General features: G+C 52.5%; 1 protein-coding gene across 3 annotated transcripts in view; it reads right to left on the bottom strand.

Moving 5' to 3' along the window:
* Positions 1-18,462, bottom strand: part of ERGIC1 (endoplasmic reticulum-golgi intermediate compartment 1) — a 128,670-nt gene that overhangs the window by 32,535 nt on the left and 77,673 nt on the right. For all 3 annotated transcript variants that reach the window (XM_075541954.1, XM_075541953.1, XM_075541955.1), the window contains exons 4-5: positions 15,090-15,184; positions 9,738-9,862 (exon numbers count right to left, since the gene is read on the bottom strand). In XM_075541954.1, the coding sequence (XP_075398069.1) occupies positions 9,738-9,862; positions 15,090-15,184 (220 nt within the window). The remainder of the gene's footprint in view (positions 1-9,737; positions 9,863-15,089; positions 15,185-18,462) is intronic.

Raw genomic sequence — 18,462 nt, 5'->3', positions numbered from 1 at the left:
CTTCTTCCCTGGTAGCAGCGAGCCGAGAGGGCGAGGAGTGAGTGGCACCGAGGACCACAGAGCGCCCAGTGCCCCTCAGACTCCCCATCACCCTTCTGCCAGCACAAGGCCCTTCCATCCAGCCGGCTGCTCAGACCAAAATCCCCAGGCACCAGTCTGGGCTCTATCTCCTACCTGACACCCATGTCCTGCCACTACCAGCGTGTGGCCTCTCCTCAAGACTCCACTGCTACCTGGGCCTAGGCCTTCTCTTGATTGGACACTGGCATCAGTCTCCTCAATGGGCTTCCAGTCTCTGCCCTTGTCTCCCACCCCAGGCTTCCCTTCTATAGCACCCAGAGGGGGCCCTTGGACCCCAAAGTTTGGTCTCATCACTCCCCTGCTCAGCCCCTTCCAAGGCTCTGGTCTCTCGGGGCCCTCACACTGGATACGGAGCTGGCTGTGCTCTGGCCATCAGACCCTCCTGATCTGCTTAACTTTTCCCCCTCAGGTCCTGTTCTCCACTCTCTCCCCCCACTAGCTGTCAGCCTCCGCTAGTAGGGATTTGTGTCTGCTTTGTTCCCTGCAGGAGCCATGGTGGTACAGTGAGTTAAGGGTTGGACTGTTAACTGAAAAGTCAGCAGTTCAAACCCAACAGCTGCTCCACATGACAAAGATGAGGCTCTCTACTTCCATAAAGAGTTCGTCTCAGAAGCCCACGGGGTGGGTGCCCCCAGCCGGATCGCGTTGCTGAGTCAGAGTGGACGTGGTTTTTGTAGGGAAGCTAGGAGGCAGAAGGGACTTGAAGGCAGGTGTTGCTGGGTCACCGGTGGTGTTCCCCAACCCAGCCCAAGGGACACAGCAGCTACTCCGAAGGGCTCACGGTAGGAAGGAATGAAACCTTAGAACGGACTTTCCCAGGTAGGCCGCTGTTCCTGCGCATTTTACAGAAGAGGAACGGAGGCTCACGGCCATGAAGAAGCTGCAGTGCTCGCTCGCCGAGCCCAGGTCTGAAGGCATGGTCTCCACGCTCGTGAATCAGCCCTCCCCCTGATGGCTCGAGGCCATTCACTGAGGAATGATGGTCCCTGGGGTCAATAGTTCAGGAGGTGCCAGGTGTGGGGTCAGGACCAGACAAGAGTCTGGCCCTGGATGTGCCCAGGCCTGCTGTCACAGACAAGAGCCTGAGTCGGGGTAGGGAGAGCAACCCCCTGCCAGACAGGGGGTGGTGCTAATTTTCCCAGAAAGGATGCACTCTAAAGAGGGGGACAGGCATGAGCGCGGCGGCCAGACACTGCCGGGTACTGGGTGCTTCCAAGGTTTTGTTACTGCTGAGACCCTGAAAATAAGAGGGGCCTTGGGGGTGGGGGCTGGTGTGGGTGGCAGGAAATGAGGCACAGATGGAGGTGAGAGAATGTAACAGCACCACTGAGTCACAGGGGGCGGGCACACTCTGCCACGTGTGGATTCTTGGGGGCTATTTACCCCCCAGCCAGGCTTCACCAGGAACCTAGTTCACTAAGACTCAGGGTTCGGCCTGGCAGGAAGCATATATAGCCCAGAGCCTAGCATGTGGCCGTCAACCAAAGGCCACTTACTTTTTCACACCCAGGGTGAGGGTGAGGGTGAGGGCCTGCCTACAGGGACACTTCAGTCTGAGCTTCAGGCTGACCGGTGGTACTGAGCAGAGCATGGCCTGGTCTCGGCCTCAGGAGCTCACTGCCAAGGGTGCGCTGGCTTAGCACTGTGGCTGGGACCTGGTCTGGTCAGGACAGAGGAGGGGACTGTCCACCCGGCCTGGGGTGGAGGAGGAAGGGCTGCTGTGGAAGACATCCCATGAAGTTCAGAATCTGCTCTGGGGCCTCTGAGGGCCACCATGGGGGGGTCAAGTCTGGTCTCCCTCCTAGCTGGACCGAGTTCCCAACCTCAGACCAAACTCACTGCTATTGAGTCCGACTCATGGAGACCTGTAGGATCCAGTATCCTATAGGACAGAGCAGCACTGGCCCTGTGGGTTTCTGAGACTATGCTCTGCAAGAGAGGAGAAAACCTCATCTTTCACCCAGGGGGGCTGGTGGTTTCAAACGGTTGACCTTGTGTTTAACAGCCCAATGTATAACCACTATGCCACCAGGGCTCCTTCTGGGGAGCCTTCTCTAAAACCAAAACCCCCTCCCTTTGGGTCTGACTCACGGCAACCCTCGAGGACAGGAGTAGAAAGCCTCGCCTCTCTCCCTTGGAGTGGCTGGTGGTTTCGAACTGCTGATCTTGTGGTGAGCAGCTCAACATGTATCACGATGCCACTGGGGCTCGTTAGGCAGGTTAATAACCACTCTGTGCCTCAGTGTCTCCATCAGCAGATGGGGATAATAACCAGAAGGGGACTGGGAGGATTACAGGAGGCGACCTGTGCAGAGGGGCAGCAGTACTGGGTGGGATGGGCGGAAGAAACACAGGCTTATTGGCAGGGTACCTTCCAGCAGGGGGATGGCACATACAGAGGCAGCGTGGTGGGCAGAGAGGTGTGTGTGTGTGTGTGTGTGTGTGTGTGTGTGTGTGTGTGTACACATCAGTTCTAATCACACAAGCAGTACCCGGGCAGATTCTCTAATCAACATTCCCACGGTCCAGTTAGAACGAAGGTCCCCATTGATGTCCACGCCTGGAAGTGAAGAAGCTGGTAGCCATCCGTGTGTGTCCTTCTGGGGCCTGGGCCTCACACTCCCAGAGTTCAGTGAGTCAAGGTGCTGGCCCCCGGGCACTTGCCCCTCGCCCCTCGGGGCTGTGACTCAGTACCCCACTCCCTGCTCCCCGCTGAATCCATCAAGGTGGCTGACTCATGTTAGCACACCCTGGGCTGAACAAAGACAAGACAATGTTCGCAGGGCCTGTGACTTAGGAACCTACGTCAGTGACTCTGAGAGGCTTGAAAAACAGAGCTGGAGTCAAGCCCACACCCTTGCCCCATCTTGCTGCCCCTGCCTCTCAGGATCTGGGTGTTCTCCATGTGGCCCCACCAGGTGGGGCAGGTCAGAACATGCAAATGCGTAGGGAGCAGCGGCAAGCTGAGGCTGGGAGACCCAGGAAGGAATGGGGACTGCTAATGAGTGTTACTACAGCATGTGGGCACAGTGGGCTTCTGTAGCACCCCCCAAAAACAAAACAAAACTGGGAGCTTCCTGAAGTCACAAACCCCAAACAAGGTAGAGCAGGATATCTCCACTCCCCCTTTTATCAAATGAATTGTCTCTCCCTCACCCCACCCCACCCCCGCCAAATAAGTAGTGGGATCCCAGCCCCTCAGCCTGGTGAATGCAAGCCCTCCTGGGCAGGGATTGTTTTCGTTGTTGGGTCAGTGAGAGCCACGGGACTGAAGAAGGCTGGGCATGGAGGTACAGAGGGGCCCTGCTTTCGGACTGCTTCTAGACCTCCAGACAAGAATCGCCGCTTCTCTGAAGCACCCCACTGTGGTAACACTGGGCCTGCAACACTAGGCCCTAAGCCCTAAGATGCCGAGGGTGGGGGCCCAGGGTGGCTTAGCCACGGCTTGGAGTCCACAGATACAACCTGCTATTTCACCTGAAACGGAAGCTTCCCCCAAAGCTGCCAGCAGAGCGGGGCGTAGGGGTTCACTGTGTCAGCCTCCCTGGGACTGCTGGGAGGATACGTGTGCCAACACACACAGCAGCTGGCTGGGCCCTCATCCATGGGAGCTACAGGAGGGCTGGGGTGCCCCTTTCAGAGTCTGTCTACCCCCACTAGACCAGAGAAGTGCCCTTTCTTGGGTGTCATGCATGTGTGTGAAGAAAGTGTATGTGCACCGGCATGTGGTGGGTGCCAGGGGGTGAGGTAAGTGAAGTGGGACAAAGGGGCGAGGAAGGGGCACTGACTGTCCCTGCTCAGTGACTCACCATTGCAAGCTCTGTATCATGCCCATGAGTGCCAGCCACCAGTTTACCCAGCACCAGCTGGCTTGTCTCTGGGTACTCATCCTGTCTCCTGGGCGCTGGACACCGGATTGCCAAATAAATTCGGTGCCTCATTGTTTACCCCCTAGTGCAGTGATTCTCAACCTGTGGGTTGAGACCCCTTTAGGGGTCAAACGACCCTTTCGCAGGGGTCACCCAATTCATAACAGTAGCCAAATGACAGTTATGAAGTAGCAACGAAAATAATGTTATGGTTGGGGGGTCACCACATGAGGAACTATATGAAAGGGTCGGAGCATGAGGAAGGTAGAGAGCCACTGCCCTAGGGTGTCCGTTTTTTGACACCTGGACCTCACACCTCCCTGGCATGAGGCCCAGCTCAACCTACGCCTCAGATCACCCATTCCCAGCTCTGAACGTCCCACATTACAGACGGTGAGGGCCTCCCAGGCCAGAGACCTGCCTGCTTCTCTGGGCTCTCCTTCCCAGAGCCCACCACGGAGCCAGGCACGGCGCAGGCGCGCGGTGGTGCGGATACACAAGGGAATGCCGAGGGCAGTGGAGGATCAGCGCTGAATCCTCACCTTGCACGCAGCAGCCTGGGTCCACTTCCCGGCCAGTGCACCCCCTGTCTGTTTCGCAGACCAGGAAGACGGCGACCTCCTCCCCCAGATCAGCCTGTCAAACCCCATGGAGCACAAAGATCCAATCTACTGCTGACCGGGCGGAAGGTGCAGGCCAGCTGGGGCAAAACGAGGGGGCTTCAAGGAGTGAGTGTGACAGATGCCTCTGTCTTCATCATTGTTCCCTAAGAGCTTTTGGAGGCGCCTCATGCGTTTTCCTCTTTGGCATGGGCTTGCCATGAGCTGGGGCCCAACGTGACAGCAGCAAACAGCATGAGGAGGAAACCAGTAAACAGACAGGTGTTTAGAAGAGAGAAAAAACCAACCATATGCTCAGTGTGATAAAGGTCAAAAGGGGCCGGGTGGAGGAAGGTTCTCCAGGGACAGTGGTTCCCCAGGTTGATAAAGGGGTACTGGGGGCTGAGTAAAGAGACCATGCCCTCCACAAACTCTACCCTTAACCTGGGCCTCCCCATTGGCTGGATCCCGCTGCCTCCTGCCCGGACCGTGCTCCCCCACTCATCAGTGCAAAAGGCCTCAGAAGGACGTGGGCTGGTGGAGGCCACGAGCCTGGGAAGGTCCTAGAGTCTTGAGGAAGGCTGCTGTCTCAGGGCTCAGCCCGTGAGGCGGAAGGGAGACCATGTTCTGTGGACAAGCGGAGGAGAAGGGTCCCGGGGCCTTTTGCTGCCACCTCCCCTCCCTTGTTCTCAACCGTGGACCGGACAGCCTGCAGCCCGAGTGATGGTTCTCTCTAGACCTCCAATTCTCCAGTTTTCTGTGCTGTGGACCCTTTCCTAGACCTAGACTTTAAAAGCTTAAAAACCTTTGAAAGTGAGAAAACAAAACACACAGGATAACAATGGAGGGAAATCTTTTTGTTTTTTTAAAAATTCTATTTATACCATAATTGGAAAGAAAACATGTTTGCATCGACAACAATAATGAGATCTCGTGGCAGGCTGAGAGCTACTGTGCATGCAAAGCAGTGATGCATGTAAACAGCATCTCAAAACTATCTGCAACTACGTGAGCGTGGTCGAAAGACGCAGCCATTCCTAGTGGGAACAGTGTCACAGGCACTGCTAGTAAACACTCTGGCTCGTGGCTCCCTGACAGAGAAGGACATGCTGAATCTGAGGTAGAGGGTAAGAAAGACGTGACGTCCTGGCCCGCCATCTGTGATGGCTAGCTGCATATGTCAGTCTGGCCGGACAGTGCAGGGGCGAGTGTCTGTCGGCGTGTGCCTGCATGTTGCAGTGAAAGTATCGTTTAGCCGTGGGGAGCAACAGATGAGCAGTAGAGCAGGTGAGCCTCCAAAATAGGATGGGCCTCACCCAGTCAGCTGAAAGCCTTCAGAACAAAAACGGGGGCGTCCTAAAGAGGAGCGGCCCCTCAAGACTAAGACGATGGCTCACCAAGCCCTGGGGTGACAGCCCTGCTCAGAGTGGCCAGTGCACAGAGGGCTGACTCCATCATGAGACACGACGCTCCTTCACGGACCCATAGCGCTATGGGGTACAGCACTGGAGACACCCGTGTGGAAAGTGTGCCCGGTCTGCTCCAGGGACAGTGGGGTGAAACGTGAAGGGAGTGCAACTGGGCAGCAAGGGGAGCAAAGTAAACAAGTCCCCAAGGAATCCTGAAAATAGACTTCTGACTCAGGGACAGGACTTGGCACCTCATCAGACTTGATCGGAAAACATAGGTAAGGGTCAGCAGACAGACCTGGAGCTGTCTATCGGGTGGTTGCTTTTCCCCCTTTCATATGTCTATCTATACTAGATAGGCAGGGGGCGGGGAGCCAACACATTCAGGGATACGGGAACAAGAAGAGATCTAAAATTGATGGTGAGGAGGCCGTATAATGCCTGGTGGGGTTTGATCAAGTGCAATGTATCCGAGAAGGATTATTGAGGGCCGAATGGAGGGTGAGCATGATAATGGGGCAGGAGGAAGGTGAAAGGAAATAGAGGAAAGAAGTGGAGGCAAAAGCTATTTATAGAGGTGTAGCTAGAGGCGTGTATATATAAATATATTTATTTATAATGAAAGGGGTAGAGGTTAGTGTACATATATTTATATGTTAAGTATTAAGATAGCAGACGAACTCTGAGCCTCTATTCAAGGCCTCCCTAAACACAAGAAAACTGTTCTAATCACCTGCACTCTTTGATACTCACTTTTCCGACATGATCACTGAAGGCAAAATGGGTACGTAAGCAAATGTTGTGAAGAAAGCAGATGGTGCCTGGCTATCAAAAGATATTTTGTCTGGGGCCTTAAAGGCTTGAAGTTTAACTAGTGGCCATCTAGCAGGGAAGCAAATAAGCCCACATGGAAGAATCACACCAACCTGTGTGATCATGAGGTGTTGACGGAATCAGACATTAGGTATCAAAAGATCTAAAACAGTTATCTCCATGTGCATGAGGGGGGTTGGAGTGGAGACCTAAAGCCCATCTGTACACAATTGGACATCTCCCCACAGAAGAGAGTTACAAGGAAGGGGTGATTCAACCAGGGTGCAGTATAGCACTGACAAAATACACAACCTCTAGTACCTGAATGCTTCCATGTTTCCTCCCCCCTCCACATCTTTATATATATGCAATATATATGGTTTCAAAAGTTTGTGGAAAATTAATTTTCTTTCAATTCCATTTTCCCATGAATTCTTTTAAGCTTCCTAGAATATACATAAGGAGCCTTGGTGTTGTAGTGGTTACATGTTGGGGCATGATTTTCAAGGTCAGCAGTTCAAAACCACTACGTGCTCCTCAGGAGAAAGATAGGGCTTCTTACTCTTGTCAATAGTTACAGTCTTGGAAATCCACAGGGCCAGTTCTACCCTGTCCTATAGGTGGCTATGAGTCAGCATTGATTTGATGGCAATGAGTTTTTGGCTTTTTTAGTATATATATATATGTGTGTGTGTGTGTGTATTACGTATAATATATATACTAAATATATATATTTATATGTATATCAGCACTAAGATATCTATATATATTGTGTGTATATCTATCTATAATATCTATCTATCTACCATCTATCTATCTATTGAGCCCTGGTAGAGCTATGGGCTAGGGGTTGGGTTGATAACTTCAAGGTCAGTGGCTCAAATCCACTAGCCACTCTAAGGCGGATAGATGAAGCTGTCTGCTCTTGTAAAGACTTAGAGTCTCATCTGTTTCTGCTTTTTGGGAGGAGCGACCTTAGCACACCATCCAAGTTCATGGAGCCCTTGAATGCTACTGGCACCTGGCACTCCTTAGAGTGTCTGTGGTCCCCAGGTTCAGATCATTGCCCTCGACACCCTCTTCCTACAACGTCCCCTGAGACCAGCATCAGCTCTCCTCACACTTTAGGGGCACCAGAACCCCCGGAGGCCTTGCGAATTGTTTTTCTGAAGTGGGGACTGAGAATGTGCATTTCTGAGAGGTTCTCAGGAGTCCAGGTGGTTCGACAGCTATGGGCTCAGCTGCTAAATGAAGGTTGGTGGTTCGAACTCATCAGTCACTCTGCAAGAGAGAAGACCTGGTGATCAGCTCCTGTAAAGGTTTCTGCTAATAAAACCTTATGGGGCAGTCTTATCCAGTCCTGTGAGGTTGTGATAAATTAGCACCGACTGGATGACAAAAACAACAAAATCCAAATGTCGCCAGGATATGGTAAAGCTGTTGGACCCAGGCCCCTGTTTGTATGACTGACCTGTGCTGCCCGAGACCTGGCTTCTGGGTTGTAGACTATTGCTGATCATGAAATGAAGGCCTAGCATGGCTAAAGCCTCCAACTTCTCAAGCAAAGCGAGGCCTGTGGTCTTGTTTGGAATGTAAGAGCTCCTGGTCTCTGCTTCTGGCCTTGCCATGTTTAAGAGGGGTGGGGGATCTACGTAACGCAAGTCTCTGGGCTGGGGCGGTCTGTGAGCCTGCCACTTCCACGTCGATGCCGGAGGTGGGAGGAAAGGCACTCTGGAAGGCTGGAGGAGGGACATCGAAATCCAGGCAAAGCCAGTAGCTGTGTGTGGATGAGACTGGGAAAGGGAGACGGGAGGCATGGCGTGGCTGGGTGACCTGGGGCAGGATGCCTAACCTCTCTGGGTCTCTGTGTCTTTCTCTGACAAATGGGCTCACAGGGCTGTTATGGGGATCCACTCTGAAAATACCAAAAGTAAGAGTTTAGAGCAGGGGCAGGCACGTACTGGGTGCTCTTCAATGGCCCTCCCAAGGACTTACCCTGTGCTCAGTGTGTCTGAGAGTCAGGAAGAGGGGGACAAACCTCAGAAAGCTGTGCAGTGACAGAACAGCAGGGACAGCAGGGACACTTGCAGGGCTCCCTGGAGCTAACCAGGTGCTTCCAAACCCACTGCAGTTTGCTCCTCATCCCAGCCGAATTGTGTTTCCATCTGTTTATGACCAGCCTCCCTCCTCTGGAAAGTAAGCTCCACAGGAGCAAAAAGGCCACCTAGTAAATGCAATCGACTCAGAGCCTGAAACCCAGCCTGGAGCATGCTCGTGTTGCTGCTAACTTCCATTGGGTCGAACGCTGCCTGATGGTTAACCCACACGGAACACCGTGAAAGTCTGCCCAGCCCGCGTCGACCACGGCCAGTAGACTAGATCACTGAAATCTATTAGGTTTGCATTGCCCGATTTTCAGAAGTTGGTGGCCAGGTCTTTGTTTCAACTTTCTCTTAGTCTGGACGCTCTGCTGAAAATGTGTGCAGCAGTTCAGCAACACACAAGCTTCCAATGGCGGATGGGCAGTGGCTGCACTTGGGGGCACTGGTCAGGAATCGAACCCTAGTCTCCTTCAGGGAAGGCAAAGCTTCTACCACAACCTGCAATCCTGGAATATAGAAAGTTCTTAATGAAATGACTTTGGAGGAGTGGAAGCAGAGGAGCTAGCTCATTTCGCCCTCATGCAAATTCTGTGAAGTGGGTAGAAGTATATCACATGCTCAACCTGCAGATGTCAGAATGGAGGCGACAAGGGAGCAGGCTCAGGCGATGTGTGGGTAACACTTGGTCAGGACGGCCTGGCCTCCAGATACAGAGGCCTCTGCCACAGAGGGGAAGAGGTGTACCCCCTTCTGAGTCAGATGCCAGGGGCTCAAAACTCCTTTCCAGAAGCTGCATGCCTGGGGGCTCTGCCATCCAGTTTCTGGGGTGGGAGGGCCCAGGGGGCCCAGGCAGTGTTTCCATACCTTGTTGATGCTGAACTGCCCCTCGAAGCGGCATCCTGCCCCATTGTTCAGTGGGATCTTCATGGAGTTGTCGATGTGACCCACCTCATGCCTGCCCATCTCATCTTGAATGTCAAGGCCGACCACTGTGGAGCCCAAAACAGGAAAGTCACACACACATGGAGAAGACCCAAGGGGAGCTGGCCCCATTCCACGCAGTTGTGCGGGGGAAGGCAATGGGGTACTGAGTGGGGGGTGTTTTCAGTCCCTGCCCCCTGGGAGTTCCCAGACCGTGACCCAAAGCCACAGAGAGGAAGGCATGCAGCAGAGAAGTTGGGGCTTCGTGAAGACGTATCAGTCCTGTGACTTTCCCGTTTCTGCCTGCAGTTGGAAAGGAAGGGGTGGGAAAGGCGTTGGGGGAAGCCAGCAGCTGCTGGGGGCCAGGAATGAGGGCACCAGGGAGCAGGGGTGGCACTGGGTGAACCACAGGGTCGACGGGAGGCCTGGAGGGGAGGGTGAAGAGCACACGCGAGGGATCACACTGGTGGTCTGAATCGAAGCTCTGCCTTCAACCCGCTATGTGGCTTTGGCTGAGTCACGTAAGCTCCCCCTGCCTCAGCTTCTTGCTCTGTAACAGGGGTGCGACACTTCCCCGGAGCATGGAGATGAGAAACGTGCTTCCTGGATGCTGGCAGTGACTGCCATCTCTCAGACGGGCTCACTCAGGCATCGCTCATTCACCCCGCCTTCCCTGGCCCTGCGCCGGCTCCTGCAGGTCCTCTGCTCAGCACTGGGGGGGTCGAAGGGGGAAAACAGCCCTCGCCCGAGGGAGCCCAGGCACTTTCCTCGGTTCTTCAGAACACGACATGGGAGATCTGGGGCCTGGAGTCCTGATCCCAACTGCCACGCGTCTCTTAGTCTCTCCCTGTGACTCGGTTCTCCAATCTGTAACCCAGGGCCAACGGCCTTCCCCGAGATGCGCAAGGAAGGGCCTCACACACTCCGAGGTGCAGCTGCGTCCTTGCTGGGCCCATTAGAGAGCAGCTGGAAGCAATGTGGACGTGAGGCCACCTCAAAAGGGGCCGGAGAGTCCCCCTGGCGATGTGATGGGGGACACGGAAGCTTAGGTTTAAAGAAATGCTAGCAGGTCCCCACTTGACTCAGCAATCCCACCTCCATGCAGACTCATGTCCAGGCACGTGCCCGGGGCTGCTCTGGGCGGCCTGACAGCTGGAAGCTACCCAGGGTCTGTCAACAGCAGTGCCCGGCAGTACACTGCCCCCATGGAATGTGGTACGGCAGGCACAGAGAACAAGCTCATCCATGAGCGGGGTGGGGCGGCCGCTGAGAGCAGGGTGATTGATGCCTGGGAACTGGCTTGGGAGTTGCCTCGATCCGTTGTCTGGCTCCTGAGCAAGTTACTTAACTGCTCTGTGCCTCCGCTTCCACATCTCTTACAGACTGGCTTCATGTATGAGTGTGTGGACGTGTCTGTTCTCTGTGGGAGAGACAGCAGCATGAGCCCGTCCTACCTCCTGCAGTGTGCCTAGTGATTTTGAACTGCTGATCTTGTGGTTAGCAGTCCAATGTGTAACCCACTATGCCAGCAGGGCTCCTTTCGTAATGGTATAAAACCAAACCAGACTCATTGCCATCAAGTCAATCCCGACGCCTTGGAACCTGACAGGAAAGGCTAGAACTGCCTCTGTGGGTTTATGAGACCTTATAGTACGAGGTCGAACTGGCCCTGCCAGCTTAAGAGACTAGCTTTTTACTAGATTAGAAAGCCTCATCTTTCTCCCTCAGAGTGGCTGATGGTTTCGAACTGATGACCTTGCAGTTAGCAACCCAATGGGAGAACATTACATTGCCAGAGCTCCTCTTAGTAGGTATACAGTATGTGTACAAACCAGGAAATGTGTGTCTTACTAGGTTCCTCTCTTTCTACAATGTTTTGGCTACTTGTAGTCTTTTGCCTTTCTCTGTATAAAGTTGATATTTGGATTTTCTATTTCTGTAAACAAAGCTGTTGGAATTTTGGTGGGGATTTCATTGAATCTATAGATTGCATCGGGTAGTGTTGATATTGTAAAAATATTAAATCTAATCCGTGAACATGGGACATCTTTCCATTTATTTAAAAATCTTTAAGTTCCTTCAGGAATTTTATAATTTTAATTGTATATTCCTGGTTAGATTTAGTCCTAGGTATTTTATTCTTTTAAAAAAATCATTTTATTGGGGCTCATACAACTCTTATCACAATCCATACATATATCAATTGTGTCCCAGCGGTCACTTTAAAGATGAGATAACTAAATAACAGACTAGTATGAGTGATGTTATAAATATCCAAACTGCCCTTGGCAGAAAAAAGGCTCCCCACCCATTTTAGATGTCATTGTAAATGAAATTAGTTCCTTGATTTCCCTTTCAGAATTCTCGTGGTAGGTATATAGAAATCCAGCTGATTTCCGTTTGCTGGCCTTGTCCCCTGCAACTTTGCCCAATTCCTTACGAGTGCGCTAAGTTCTAAACGTTTTCTCATGGACTCTTTGGGTTTTCTGCAGGTGAGCATATCACTCTGAACTAAAGAACACGGCGACCTCTTTCCCAATCCGACGCCTTGTATTTCTTCTTACTGCTCTGGTGGGAACTTTCGAGAACACGCTGAACAGAACTGGTGAAGAAGGGCACCCTTGTCTTCCTCCCGGTTTCAAGAGGAAAGCTCTCAGACTTTCTCCATTCAGTGTAACCTTGCCTGTTGACTGTTCATATTTCCCACAAATCATACTGAGGAATTTCCCTTCTGTCCTAGTCTTCCTGAGGGTTTTTAATCAAGCATGGGGATTGGATTTTATTAAATATTTTTTCCCAACTAAAGACGGTCACATAGTTCTTTCTTTTGTTCTATTGATGTGGTAGATAATGGCGATTGACTTTGTAATTCCGAACCAGCCCTGCACCTCTCATCTTGATGTCACCCAAAGGACTCAGCAGAGAGCCTGTCCCAAAGTCAAAGCTGACTAGACGGCAACTGTAGCTGTTATTGGACTGATACTGCTTTATAATCTAAGAATAGTCTGGGCAATGAATGTACAAGTGTGCCTTACACAATGGATGGATGGATTGTGATAATAGTTGTATGAACCCCCAATAAAATGATTTAAAAAAAAGAATATTCCAAAAGAGTCACTGAACAAAAAAACTAAACAAATGGGAATCCAGGACAGGTAAGCCCCTTAGGACCTATACCAGGAGTGGAAGGGGCGGGGAGGAGAAAAGGGGAACCGATCACAGTGATCTACATATAACCCCCTCCCAGGGGGTGGACAACAGAAGAGTGGGTGAAGGAAGACATCGGTTAGTGTAAGACATGAAAAACAACTATAATTTATAAATTATCAAGGGTTCATGAGGGAAGGAAGGTGGGAGAGGGAGGTGAAAAAATGAGAAGCTGATACCAAGAGCTCAAGTAGAAAGCAAATGTTTTGAGAATGATGATGGCAACAAATGTACACATGTGCTTGATGCACAATGGATGGATGGATGGATTGTGATAAGAGTTGCATGAGCTCCCTAAAAAATGATTTAAAAAACAACTAAACAAGTAGGGTTCCTTGTAATGGGTCCCCACTATGTAAAAAGAAAACACTAAATATGACATGTTTACACACACACACACACACACACACACACACACACAGCCAGAAAGGCTAATGGGGTCTTCCTGAGGAGGAGAGTGCTGTAGAGAACATGAAGGGAACCGGGTTGATGTTTACCTTTTCTTTGTAGATTTCTGTATTTTTAATGTGTTTGTATTTTTAAAAATAAACTGGATTCCTGTATCACTTGTGTAATAAAAATATTTATTTTTAAAAGCGTACGATGCGCTTGTACATGCAGTATGATTGCAGCCATGTTCAAAAATGCACCGACGGAAGGCCAACCAGGGGGAGTGACGTCAAAGCCGCCAACCAACACCAGTGTGGGGAGGAGGGATCGTCACAGGCAAGGTAATTAGCAAGTATTTTATAATAAAATCTAAAATTCTTTTAAGGCAAAGCCAAGGTGCTGTGGACCAGCACAGCCAGGGGTCCAGGTGGGAAGCAGGGCAGGGTGGGGTGGGGTGACACAGCCAGGAGCCTGAGGCCTGACTGGCCCTTGCTGGGCCGTTGCCCAGAGTTGGGCCAGAGCCTGGAACCACATCCCTCCCCCTGCCCTGCCCCACTGTTCCCAGTCCTCTGTCCTGACTAAGAATTTCCTGCTTCCAGAGACACAACCAACTCCTGAATGAGAAGCTGCCAGATGAAGTATTTTTCTAAGAGCAAAAGAAAATATGAACATAAAACCAAGCTATTTCAACAGGTTCCCTGGCGCAGGGCCCACAGTGGATTCAATCTCATGACGTACTTCCCCCAGAACTCCAGAGCAAGGACAAAGTCTTATCTTAGCTGGAGACTCACCCAGTGTTCTGCCCTTCTGTACTGAGGGACGGGGGGTAGGGGTGGGGTGGGGGTGCGCATGGTGATGGAAGCAAGGAAGTCCCGCAGCTGGTGACAGCCAGGCTGGGGCAGAGAGAGACAGAGCCCTTGTTCTCCTCTCACCAGGCCCGTCCAAACACCTCGGACAGAGAGGCCACTCTATAGATGAGGAAACCGAGGCCTGAAGAGTCACTTTAGCCAAAGTCCTAGTTTTATCGAGCAAAGCGGCTGGAATGGGGCTCCAAATCCAATTTCAAATGAATTGCTTGTATGCAAATAATGCGTCTCCTGGTCAAAACAAACAAACAACCAGGGTGGGATGTCAAAAGGAGGTTTCCTCCTCTCCCTGTAACAGATGCTCCTGGGGCCCCTTGGTGGGGCAGCTTCAGCAGGTGTGGGTTAGCTGTTAGCAATGCCAGCCCCATCCCTTCTCCAGGTGACTGCTCTTAGCTGATTGGATGTCTCCTGGCCTGGAAATGCTTGGGAGGGTATGTGATGCCCACCACCGTGTCCACCTCCCATGCACACACCTGCAGCCATTAGTCAACAATAGGGGCAGTAACAGTCTGGCCCCTTGCTCCTGGTGCCATTTACAGCCAGAGCTCTGGGCGGGGTCAGGCTGAGATAAGACTCAGCTTAGTTCCTATCCTGCCTTCCTCCCAGCCCAGGCTCTTCCTTAGGGACTGTGACTGAAGGTGCCCCGCTGTGACCGCCAACTCTCCAGAGGCCACCCGGTGGACCATTTTCTCCTCTACAGCAGGAGGAGAGCACGGTCAGCTGTCTGCGGCCTGCCTGTTTCAGGAGCGTCCCCAGCTGCTGCTTCCTGTCTGCACACAGATCCGCCTGCAGGAGGCATCTTGCGGGAGCGGGGGCTGTTGGGGATACTCACATTCGCAGTGCAAGTTAGGTAAGCTGATGTTCAGGGTGACGTCAATTTTGCCCCCGCTGTTCTTGTCCGGGTCATCCACGTAGAGCTCGTTCACGCTGAGGGAGGGACAAACAGATGCCTTCGCTGAGATGGGCCAGGGCTGCTGCAGAGGTGGGGCAAGGCACCTTCACTGGGTGGCTATCGTGTGGGCAACGGCAGCACCAGCTCAGGCACAGGGAGGGGCAGGTCCCTTCTCGGTTGCTGTGCCCCGTCAGGCAGTCACGTTCAAATCCTGGCCCATGACACCTACCATGTGAATTTGAGCATGCACTTGGGCACCTACTATGTGAACTTCACCTTGGTGACTCCTATCTGTTCCCCGTGGACAAAGCGACCCACTGTTGGAGGCTCATGAACATGACTCCCTCCTCTTTTGAGATCCCTTTCCATCCAGCTGGGAAGCCGAGACTTCTCGTACCCTAACAGAACCCCAGACATGACTGTGTCGCCATGTTCGTTTCCTGTTACGACTCTATCACACGCACAGTAGGGGCAAAATAAATTCACATAGCATCTTCCCGTTCCAGAGACCAGGGCTCTTACAAAAGGGCTGCACAGCTCCCTCTGGAAAAATCCACTCCTCGGCCTTTGTCATCTTCTCCAGGCACCGGTACCCTTTGGCTCAGGGTCCCCTCCTAGTTTCAAAGCCGGCAGTGTGATATCTCCACTCCCAGTGCCCACTGCAGCCTCGTCTGAGGACCCTTGAGATTACATTGGGCTCCCTGGCCCCCTTGACTCATCTTTCCAGCTCAAGGTCTTAAATGAACCACACCTGTAAAGTCCTTTTTGCCATCTTCTACAACAGCAGTTCTCAACCTGGGAGTCGCGAACTCTTTGGGGGTCGAACAACCCTTTCACAGGGGTTACCCAATTCATCACAGTAGCAAAATGACAGATATGAAATAGCAACGACAATAATTTTATGGTTGAGGGGTCACCACAACATGAGGAACTATATGAAAGGGTCGCGGCATTAGGAAGGTTGAGAACCACTAGTTTGTAACATATTTATAGGTTCTGGGGACAAGGATGGGGCCAAGGATAGGTGACTCTATAGATAGCTATGTCGCCTTGTTGCCAGGACAGAAGATGGAACAGAACAATGCTGGTATCTGCTAGCACAGTTCTTCAACAAAGGGCCTGCAAGACGGTCCGTTCCAACCCACCAGTCGCTCCAAGGGAGCAAGGTGAGGCTGGGTGCTACTGTACAGAGTCACCCTCCTGTACACCTACATATCGAAACAGATTCCGGGGCTACTGAGTGATCCCATCTCTGTCAGAGTAAAACTGCTCCCAAGAGTTTTCAGTGGCCCACTGTTCAGAAATATACCACCAGGCCTTTCTTCCAAGGCACTGCTGGGTAGACTCGAACCTCCACCCTCCGGTTTGCAGCTGACATTCCACCACCCAGGGAGCCCGAGCTCAGGGCCAGTGCCACGAGATGCCTGGCTGAGAGGCCTCCACCGAGGGCAGTGGCCGGCCCAGGGCTACTGTGAACATTGGTGAGGCTCTGTCCACAGGCTGTGATATAAGGGAGGCTTGCCAAGCTTAAATAGGCAGTGTTCAAGAAGGCTTTCTTTGTAAGTGGCCACAGATTCAGAACAGAGCAGGTCATCCAGGACAAGGAATTTCAAATTTACACAGGACCCGCCTTTGTGAGCATGGCACCTGGTGTGATATAAGGGGTGCGCCGTCGAGACAAAACCGGGCGGGCTCAGAGACCGAAGGGCTGTTTGACTGAGTGCACAGAGCTCCCCTGAAGAGAGCTCCCCTGAAGCACCTCATCTTCAGGCTGCTCCCCCTGGGCGCTAACCTAGAGGAGTCCTCATCTGGGAGTGCTGGGAGGCCAGCTGAGTTATCCCATCTGCTCCACTGTTACGTCTTGATCCCCATTTTACATGTGAAGTGGAGGCTCGAAGAGGCTGAGTGCCACCAAAGTCCCACCGCAGAAAATGGTAGAACCCAGGGTCTGAGTCAGGCCTGAGCCCCACGTCTCCATGGTCCCATGCTGCCTCCATTCCTCATCAGCTCCTCAGCTCCACGGTCATGGGAGAAAAGGTGGTGGGCTCACCCTCAAGACTCCGGTGTGTGTGTGTTCACCAAAACCAAAACACGGACTATTGCTGCAGACTCATCTCTAACTCACGGGGGACCCCACCTGTCAGAGTTGGATGTCAATGGGTGTGACCATTTGGAAGACCTTTCTTCTGAGGCACTTCTGGATGGATTTGAACCACCATCCTTTAGGCCTGCAGCCAAATGTTTAACCATGTGCCACCTGGGGACTGGGAAGGCGTGGGACATGAGAGCAAATGAGCTAATGGGAGAGACAGGCAGGTTATAGGAGCTGAAACTTGAGAAGGGGATTGCGCTACTGCCAACAGCTCCTCCTTAGCCTTCAGCACCGAATTTCTACCATGGCCTGAATTTGTAAGTCCAGAGGGTGGTGGAGTAAGGCTCCAGCTTCTCTGCTCAGCCCAGTGAGCCGGTTCTTTGAAGCCTCTCACCATTTCCACCTCGGCAGGTGGGGACCTTTGTGTATCACTGAGGGACTGTGGGATGATGTCACCCCTGCCAAGCCTCTGGAGGTGATCTCAGTGAAGAGCAAGGTGAACCCAGGTGTGGTTCCTGCAGCTGAGCTCACCGTACAGGCCCCAAGAGGCCTCTCGTAGCCCATCAATCCCTGTCTTCCAAACCAGAAAAGGTGGCGTGGCCAGACCCTCGGGGCTGCCAGCTGCCCAGCACACAGGGCCCTCGCTGTAGGAAAGAGTGGCTGTGCCGGCCAGGCTGGTTATGTAAGGGACGGGCTGGCTGCTTGCGGCTCCTTCCTGGAGGGTGTGGGGAAAACACGTTCAGCTCCAGTGCTGCCCGATGAGGTCAATCCGGCCCAAAGCTCCAGGCGGCTGGCTTCCTGCCACCTGGCCCTGCCTCATGCCCGCCCACAGCCCCCACGCGCAGGTGTGGGCGAGCCAAGGCTGACTGGCTTTATGGCTGATTTTGTAAAGCCAATGGCCAGTCTGTTAGACATCGGCCCACATGGAAGACAGGGTACACAATTTTTGTGGGTGAACTAGTGTTTGGGGCCCTCTGGGCAAGGTGGGGACCCATGGGACAGTGGCAGACAGAGGTGGCTGTCTGTGTTCTGCTTAGGGGCTGGGGCACCTGGGACAGAAGGATTGCTTCGTCACTTTGAGCCCGTTTCCTTGACTGTGAGAACTTTATGAAACCTCAAAGGGCAACACCAGTCTATGATACTGCTTCAAAAAGTGGCCGGGGATCCTGACTGGGACTGTGCACAAAGGACCCTTCTAGAAGGATGGAAGTGACTTCTGTC

The sequence above is a fragment of the Tenrec ecaudatus genome, chromosome 2 (assembly GCF_050624435.1).
Source record: "Tenrec ecaudatus isolate mTenEca1 chromosome 2, mTenEca1.hap1, whole genome shotgun sequence".
In the NCBI taxonomy this organism is placed as follows: domain Eukaryota; kingdom Metazoa; phylum Chordata; class Mammalia; order Afrosoricida; family Tenrecidae; genus Tenrec; species Tenrec ecaudatus.
This window is presented reverse-complemented; position numbering and strand designations above follow the sequence as displayed.